Source organism: Acanthisitta chloris, unplaced genomic scaffold (genome assembly GCF_000695815.1).
Source record: "Acanthisitta chloris isolate BGI_N310 unplaced genomic scaffold, ASM69581v1 scaffold15873, whole genome shotgun sequence".
NCBI lineage: Eukaryota > Metazoa > Chordata > Aves > Passeriformes > Acanthisittidae > Acanthisitta > Acanthisitta chloris.
In genome coordinates, this window is record NW_008663397.1 from 6,230 (window position 1) to 14,643 (window position 8,414).

The following is an 8,414-nucleotide window of genomic DNA, read 5'->3' on the forward strand; positions in this document are numbered from 1 at the left end:
TGTCCTTCGGAGTGACGCCAGCTGGGGACCTGCATCATGCCATTTTGCTGAGTAATTAGAGAGCAAACAGGAACAGGACAAGGAGGGGAGGAGACGTGCACTGCAGCACGCATGCTGGCTTGGGAACAGATCAAAATCCATGCCTGCTTCTTCCAATACACTGCCCTTTTCCTTGCCATGGTGAGACCAGGCCGGTGACGTCCCCAGCACCCTGGCAGCAAGCCAGAGGGGGCTGGGCTCCTCTGCTCAGCGGGAAGTGATGGAGCTCACCAGCTCAGCCACCCTACCAAACACATGGAGGTTATGGTAGGGAAATGGGTGCAATTCTGCAGTTTGACGAGGTTCCCAGAGCAGTTTTGCAGTTTGAGGTTCCTAGAGCCCCGAGGGAAAGCCAGACCGGCAGAACAGCTTTAAAATATTTGCTGTGTATGGGGAGATGGTATCGGCTGCTGATGCATCCCCTCGGTGGCTGAAAACACGGAGGGAAGGCAGACAGCAGGATGACGTGCCTTCTGGTCACAGCACACCCTCCAAACCCTTAAACATCTGCAAACCCACAAACATCTGCAAACCCACACTGCTGCAGGAGGAGAAACCCCAAATCCCGCTCACATTCCCTGCCAATGTGGCAGCAGACAGGAGCGGGGAAGGGGCACCATCTGGGGTGTCACCAGTGTCACTCTCCGTGGGGCAGAGGAGCACACGTGCCCCTTGCACCCTTGGTGTGTTGCTGCACGTTGCTGATGCAGTTTGTTTTCCCTTTCCAGCCGAGAGACACGCTGGCTGCCCGTGCGTCACAGCTTCCATGGATGATATCTATTTTGAGCATACCATTAGGTAAATACTCCACGCTCCAAGCGGGGCATGCGCAGGGAAGCGAAGGGTTTTTTCCTGCCTGCCAGGTGCAATGTGGATAGTGGGGCTGGAGCTGGAACAGGGAGCAGGATGCTTGGGAGAGGAGGAGATGCAGTGACAGTGCCAGGCTCACAGGGCAGCCAGGGACTGAGGCTCTCCACCGCAGAGCTGTGGACTGACTGTCTGCTCTGATTTATCTGCTGTCTGGTCGCCTGGGGAGCTCCTGCTGGGTTGGCTTCCCGGTATTTCCCCCAATGCCAGCTCCTCCCTGGCTTTGTTCAAGAAAGAACTGATTTACTGCTCTGGAAAACTCAAATCTTGCAAATCGTGCTGCTGCAGCAGCTGTGTGGGTGGCTGGGGCACAGTGGGGCTCACCCCTGCACACACATCCCCACCGGGTGCTGGGGGAGGTGAGATCTCCTGCTTATTGCTTTGTGAGATGCATCAGGCTGGGATTTGCTTTGGCAAAATCCACTCCCAGACATGTTCTTGTAGCCCTTGGGTGCTGCTCCCGTGGAGGTGTCCACCTTGACACATGCAGCCCCTGGGCTGCCACCTGGCAGGGACAACATTTCTCCTGACCTGAGGGTGTTGCAGTACAGAAGGGACATACACCCTCCTGGAGATCTGCCTTCATCCCCTGCAGGCTCCTATCAAGACCGTTCCCACCAGGCACACATTCCCAAGGTGGTCTCTTCCCTTCCAACTCCCAGTAAGCCCACCCACCCTTTACTCATCTCTCAGAGCCCTGTACAGGTAATACCCATTTGCTCACTGCTGGGCACCACCTCAAGGGCTCCCTGGATGTTTGCCATGCAGTATAGGATCCTTCCAGTACAGGGTCCATGTTGCCCAGCCACTCTCTGCTGTACAGGTCTGCCTGCTGGGGCAGGGACCATTGTGGGCATCCAGGGCTGGCACTGGGATCCCCAGATGCTGGCTGATTTGTTTAGTGCCAGGACATTCGACTCACTCCTGGGTTTCACCATCATTCCCAGGAAATGCTCTCTCACACTGGTGCTGGTACGTTGGTGTGGAAGTGCTGCCCATCTCCCCGGGGCTTGGCTCCATGCTGAAGCCACAGTGTGAGGATGTGGTGCAGCCCTGGTGTCACCTCCCACTGGCAGAGGTGGCACCACTGGGATTGATACTGTGCCCCATGGCTCCAGCTCCCAGGCCCTGCTCCACAGCATTATGTCAAGCCCTGCAAAGCATTTCTCCCTCCTCAGGGGCAAGTCGGGCACTGCTCCAAGGGGTCAAGGAATTTGTGCTGCTCCTGGCTCAGATCCCACTTGCCATGGTCCAGCTTAAAGCGCCGAGCAAGGGACCTGGCAGGGATTTCCTACAAAGCTGTTGGAAGGCAGAGGAGCTTTGTGTGCTGTTTGCTGTCAGCTCTCCTCTGTGCCTGGCTGTTTGTGCTTTTTGCTGCCACTGTGGGGAAGAGGCAGGGAGGAGCTGTAGGTGCTTGGGGACACGGAGGAGACCCGAAAACCTCACTGACTTAGAACTCCCCAGCTGGGCAGTAGGTCCCCCCCATCCTTTTGCCCTGCTACGTGGAAGTGCTGCCTCCCAGGAGAACTGCACATACCCTGAGCCAGGCTTCATGTGGCTTTTATAGCACTGGCTTGTGCTGTTTGATAGGGAGAGAGAAGATAAAGTATTTTTAGGGCTCTATGTAGACCTCTGTGGCTGCCAACGTGCCTGACCAGCCCCCTGCCCTTGCATACCCCTCGCTGCAAACCCATCCAGAGCATCTGTGTGTCTGCTTCCATCGCCTCTAACCCTCTCCCCCCATCTTGCTTTCTCTTTTCACACCAGCCAGCCGTATCCAAGCCCTGCTGGGCAGCGGGACGGGAGGAGCGGTGTCTGGTATGGACGTTTGCAGCCCTAGAGCAGCCAGCCTAACGCAGTGCTGCCGTGAGTTGGGAGCGTTAACCACACTGACGTGGCATGGCATGGTGAATGGAGGCTGCTCATGTAACCCTGCTAATGTTTTGGCATGCTACTGGGCCTGGGGACTGTGTTGGGGGACAGCTGGCACTGTCCCAGCCTTGTGCTGCCCCTGCTCCAGCCAGAGCCAACGTGCAAAGCATGTTGAGCAGCAGAGATCATTTGAAGCTAGAAATCATGTGTCGGGGGCAAGGGAAAAGCTATGGTGCCAAAGCACACACTGACTCTTCTTTGCTTCTGTTTTTGAGCCCTCTATGGAACAAACCTGCTGTGGTGGTTACAGGGTTTATTTTTCCACTGAATTTTCTAGCATTGGCCTCTTTCAGGGAATGAGGAATATTCCTGATTTAATAATGCAGTTGGTAAAGGCTGTTTGCTATCAGTGTCACTATTAAACTTCATTTGCTCATTTTATTGGTACCAGTCTGGAGTCGGTTAGGCTGAAGAGCTGAAGTTCTATATGTGTTTACTCTGAAGCCTACTGAAGGCACAGAGGAGAGCTCCTGGACTCTGTGAGCAGCAGTGTACTGCCAGCAAATGTTTCATTTAAGGGATGGTGCAAAATGCCCCGACCAGATCCTGCCTCCTGACATCTCCTGGTATCCCAAAGTGTCCATTGCTGGGAGGCCCAGGAGAGGAGGAGGAACAGGAACAGTCAAGGTGCCTGCAGCTTTGTGACTGCTGCTGAGGACCTGTGGGGAGACCCCACAGCTGCTTCCGTCGTGCAGGACAGTGGATGCAAGGCTGGAGGAGTTGTTTGCTCTGGCAGGAGTGTGCATGCCTGCATGGTGTGGGGTGCCAAATAAGCCTTGGGCACCTCTGCACCCCTGAGGTGTCCTGGCAGCACCCCAGACCAGGGGACCCATTCGTGCATGGCTGCTGAGGGCTGACATCTCACCACGGGGCCGGACAGCTGTATGCTGTCACATCTCAGGGGTGGCTGTCCCCATGTCCTGCGGAACATCTGGCACGTCCCACAGTCCCAGGAAGCCTTACCACAGCAGGTGGTGAGCCATAACACTGTGGCACCTCAGTGGGAACTGCTCAGAAGCTGTTGTCCCTGGTAATCTCATGCACTCTCTCCTCTTTCTGTTTTTCAGCGTTGGGCAAGTTGTCAACATCAAAGCCAAAGTGAACCGAGCCTTTAACTCCAGCATGGAGGTTGGTGTGTGCCACTCACCTTCACCCCCTGCCCCTGTCCCCCTTGCTGTTCACCCTTCCCCACCAGCAGCCAAATGCCAAATCCTCAAATCCTTCTGTGGTTCCCAAATTTGATCCCATGTTGATTCCCGCCAGCTGGCTCTGGTTGGGGGTGCTTGGTGGGATGTGTGTCCCCAAGTAGCAGAGCTGGTTCTCAGGGATGCTTTGTCCTCTCCCAGGTGGGTATCCAGGTGAACTATGAAGACCTGTGCAGTGGGAAGCACTACAGCATCTGCAAGGCGTACGCCACCTTCGTGGCACAGGGCCCCTCCGGCAGCAAGGTGAGCCCCCTCTGGGGCTGGGCTGAGCCTGGCTTTCTATCACCTGCTGTTGCTTTGTGGTTACCTGCACATGATAGGGTCAGTGACCCCTTGTACCATGTTTGTGGGGGATCACAGCCCTGCTCTGGGGATGGAGGGCACCTGCTCACTGCTGCCATACCTTCCTCTGCATCCAGAGGGGGCAAGGATGTACCTCACTGGCACTGCAGGATGGCTCCTTAGCATCAGTGCTTGTTCCTGCTCTGTGACACCTCCCAAGGGATCCCTCTATGAGAGCCCTTTGCCCTCGGGTCCTTCCACGAACAGTTACAACATAACCCATGAGGAACGCAGCTGGCTCTGCCGCATGTGCAGTGGGACACATGGTGCTATAGGAGCATGTGTCAGTGCCTGAAGGAGCCCTACCTCCTCCCACAGTAGGACTGTTCCCTGCCCCATCCCCTTTGCAGGTGAGGCTGAAGCCACTGACCCCACAGACGGAGGAGGAGAAGATCGAGTACAGCATTGCTGCCGAGCGCCGCCGCATGCGGCTGGTCCACAAGGACACTCTCAAGGACCTCCTCACCCGCAGCCCCTGTGAAACTGGTACCGTGTCCCATAGCCGGGATTCCAGCCCCAAAATACCCCTGATGCCTACCAGTGACATCCCTCTTCCTGTGTGGGATGCTGAGAGGGAAGAGTGGTGATCACCACACAGAGGTTTGGGAATGCCCTGGCCATGGAGGGGTAGGAATTAGCCCCACTATACCAGACCCCCAGGCCAGGAGGTGTGTGTGAGGTTGGTGCAGTGGGAGGGTGTCTGTAGGGAGAAAGGGCAGGGACTGGTGGGGTGCCAGGAGAAGGAACTCCACAGCTGTCACTGCACTGAACCCTGTTCTCTCATAGTGGCAGAGCTGGAGACACGGGATGGCAGTGGTGCGGTACCAGCGGAGAAGACACGGGTGGAGAGCGTGGAGCTGGTGCTTCCTCCACATGCCAACCATCTGGGCAACACTTTTGGTGGGCAGATCATGGCCTGGATGGAGAATGTGGCCACCATTGCAGCCAGGTGACCTGTCGAGGAGTCGGGTCTGGGGGATGGTGTGCCTGGACGCGACATACAGCCAGGGCAGTGTCTGGCTGGATCTGGCCACAGACAGGTTGTAGGGACCCTCCAAAGGGATGGGCCCTAGCACATCACCCTTAGACAATGCTATCCAGGGAGTCCCACAGGTGCAAGATGCTGGAGGACTCCAGGAAAGGGTTCATACTCACCACAGTCTGCTTACTGTCCTTTCTCCTGGCTGGCTTTGGCGGTTGAAATCCAGGGGTGACATTTTTTGGGGTCTCCTAGGCTCTGTCTGGGCCAGGGAGGGTGCATGGGGCTGCTAGGGCATGGAGCCACAGCTGGGGAGTAACACCTGCCCCCACAGCCGGCTGTGCCATGCCCACCCCACGCTGAGGGCCATTGAGATGTTCCACTTTCGGGGACCATCGCAAGTTGGGGACCGCCTGGTGCTCAAAGCTATTGTCAACAATGCCTTCAAAAACAGGTGGGTGCCAGCAGCAGGGGGTCCCCATTCCATCCTCCTAGTGGTTCTCCACACCCTCATTCCTTCTTCTCTGGCAGCATGGAAGTGGGGGTCAGCGCCGAGGCGTATGGCCAGGAGATGTCTGTCAGCCGAAGGCACATCAACAGCGCCTTCATGACCTTCGTGGTGCTGGACCAGGAGGGCAGGCCCTGCACCCTGCCCATGGTGGCACCTGAGCCAGGGGTAAGGATGGGCAGGGCTGGCTTCTCCCTGCTGCAGTGGCATGGGACCCTCGGGAATCCCACTCAGCCCTGAAGGGCTCTCGGATTCACAGCAAAACAAATGCAGTTTTATGATGATGGAAATGAAATTGCTCCGTAGCAAGTGAATTAAATTGATTGCTCGGTATAACTAATAAAATAAACCACTTGCCTGTGCAGAGATGGAGATGTATTAGCAATGCAAGGCTTAACAGAGTATTGCCTGCAAATTCCAGCTCATCTTTTCTATAATTTGGGGGAAGGCATGCGAACCTCTGAGGTTGTTTTTCACCTTTCAAAGCATCCTAATCCATAATTTGCTCAGATCCAAATATTTAAGGAAATCTGTCACGCGAGCACAGCAGCAAAGCAAACAGCTGTGCATCTCAGCTTCCCCTGGGCTGATCCTTGCCCACCTGCCTGATATTTTTATGCTTTAAAACCAGGATCTCCCACCCTGAAGGAGATCATCTCATAGCCAGAGTTGAGCTCCCTCTCCCCTTGCTTTAAAACACTGTGCTAGCACTTTCTTCAAATAAGCCGCTTTTTGAGTGGTTTATTTCCCCAGGAGAGGACATTTGCAGGTGCAAGGGGACACTATTTGTGTTTCAGGGGCTGTTTGCAGCTCTGCAGCCACAACAAGGGTTTTCCATAATGTGCTAGTGCCTGTGGATTGATCACAATGTGGCAGCAATGCCAAAATAGCTCATGGTTAATCACTAACCACAACTGCAGCACAGCTGGGGCAGCAGCACAAGGGCTAAGGTTTCACCTTCCAGCCCTTCCCTGCTGAATGTTTTCCCACTCCCAAAAGTACGTGATTTTCTTTTTTCTCTCCTCTTCTCCTATTAACCTAACTGGCTTTTCCCATTTATCAGGATGGAGAAAGGAGGTACAGAGAAGCCAGTGCTAGGAAAAAAATTCGGCTGGACCGGTGAGTGGAAAAGCAAGTGCGATGTAAGGATGGAGGAGGGAGGGGCTTGGCAGTTGGGTGCAAGGACAGTCTGTGGGTGGCTTGTGTCCACCCATAAGGGAAACTCTTCCTTTCCTGCAGAAAATACGTTGTCTCCTGCAAACAGACCGAGGTGCCGCTCTCTGTGCCCTGGGACCAAAGCAACAAGGTAGGATGCTTCCCTGCAGGAGCCACTGCCTCCGGCCCCCTCTCCTGCCCCCCCTTCAGACCCTGACACGCTGCCCCTGCCCCAGGTTTATCTGAGCTACAACAACGTCTCTGCACTGAAGATGCTCATAGCCAAAGCGAACTGGGCGCTCGCCAGGGAAAAGGAAAAGGTACTAAACCCTTCCCTGTCCCCCTGAGCTGCCCCTTGCCCCCAAGGCATTGGCAACTGGTGGGCTTGGCAGTGGGGAGTGCATCCCAGCTGTGCCCTGTGCTCCCCCAGGTGCGGATGTACACACTGGAGGAGGACAAGTTCCTGTCCTTCCGCATTGAGATGTCAGTCTGCATCACAGCCAGCCGAGCCTTCTCCCTGCTCTCCAACCTGCGGCGCCGGCACGAGTGGGACAGCCACTATGTGTGAGTGCTGCAGGGCTTCCAACATCCCTAAAGCTATGGCTTGTGGTTGAGCATCCCTGTGGCCTTTTCTGGAGTGTGTGCTGCCCTGGAGCCATGATTGCTCCTAGAGACCTTTCTCTTCACGTCCCTGTCCTGGTTCCACCTGCACTGATGGCTGCACCTTGCTGCAGAAAACATCTACTTTGGGTCCCCCCAAATATTCTGGGTATAGTGGTGGGCTGTAAATGTGTAAGCTCCTGGAATTGGGGGACATGGTGGGGTTTCTGACTGATGCCTTCACACCACACAGGAGTGCTGAGCTCGTCCAGAAGGTAGATGACGACGACATGATCTACCATGTGGTGAGCCAGATGCTCAGGCACGAGGACAAGCCACAGGACTTTGTCATCCTGGCATCCAGGAGGAAACCCTGCAGCAGAGGGTAACTGTCTCTGGCCTGACCTCCTAATCCCCACCAGCTGAGCTGTGCTGGCTCACTGTGCTCTCTCCTCCCCAGGGACCCCTACGTGGTGGCCTTTCGGTCCGTGACACTGCCTACCCATCCTGCCAGAGCTGAATTCACACGTGGGGAGACACTCTGCTCTGGTTTCTGCATTTGGCCAGAGTCAGAGGAGATGAGCAAGGTGGGATGCTGTGGCCATGCCACTCACACCCCATTGGGGAAGCTCCCCTTCCACACATGCCTCTACTAACTATCTCCTGTGCCTCACAGGTGGCTTACTACAACCAGGCTACACCAGGGTACCTCAACTACATCACCACCAATGTGGCAGGACTGTCCTCTGACATCTGTGCCACCTTTGAAGCCTGTGAGAAGTTCCTG

At 55.6% G+C, this 8,414-nt stretch overlaps 1 protein-coding gene across 1 annotated transcript in view; it reads left to right on the forward strand.

The window, feature by feature from the left end:
• Positions 1 to 8,414, forward strand: part of ACOT11 (acyl-CoA thioesterase 11) — a gene marked incomplete at its 3' end in the record, with an annotated part of 8,654 nt that extends 240 nt beyond the window's left edge. The window contains exons 2-16 of the mRNA XM_009070988.1: positions 768 to 837; positions 2,674 to 2,724; positions 3,906 to 3,966; positions 4,185 to 4,286; positions 4,736 to 4,871; positions 5,178 to 5,334; positions 5,699 to 5,818; positions 5,896 to 6,040; positions 6,936 to 6,991; positions 7,112 to 7,178; positions 7,264 to 7,347; positions 7,458 to 7,591; positions 7,881 to 8,012; positions 8,088 to 8,214; positions 8,304 to 8,414. Of these exons, the coding sequence (XP_009069236.1) occupies positions 768 to 837; positions 2,674 to 2,724; positions 3,906 to 3,966; positions 4,185 to 4,286; positions 4,736 to 4,871; positions 5,178 to 5,334; positions 5,699 to 5,818; positions 5,896 to 6,040; positions 6,936 to 6,991; positions 7,112 to 7,178; positions 7,264 to 7,347; positions 7,458 to 7,591; positions 7,881 to 8,012; positions 8,088 to 8,214; positions 8,304 to 8,414 (1,553 nt within the window). The remainder of the gene's footprint in view (positions 1 to 767; positions 838 to 2,673; positions 2,725 to 3,905; positions 3,967 to 4,184; positions 4,287 to 4,735; positions 4,872 to 5,177; positions 5,335 to 5,698; positions 5,819 to 5,895; positions 6,041 to 6,935; positions 6,992 to 7,111; positions 7,179 to 7,263; positions 7,348 to 7,457; positions 7,592 to 7,880; positions 8,013 to 8,087; positions 8,215 to 8,303) is intronic.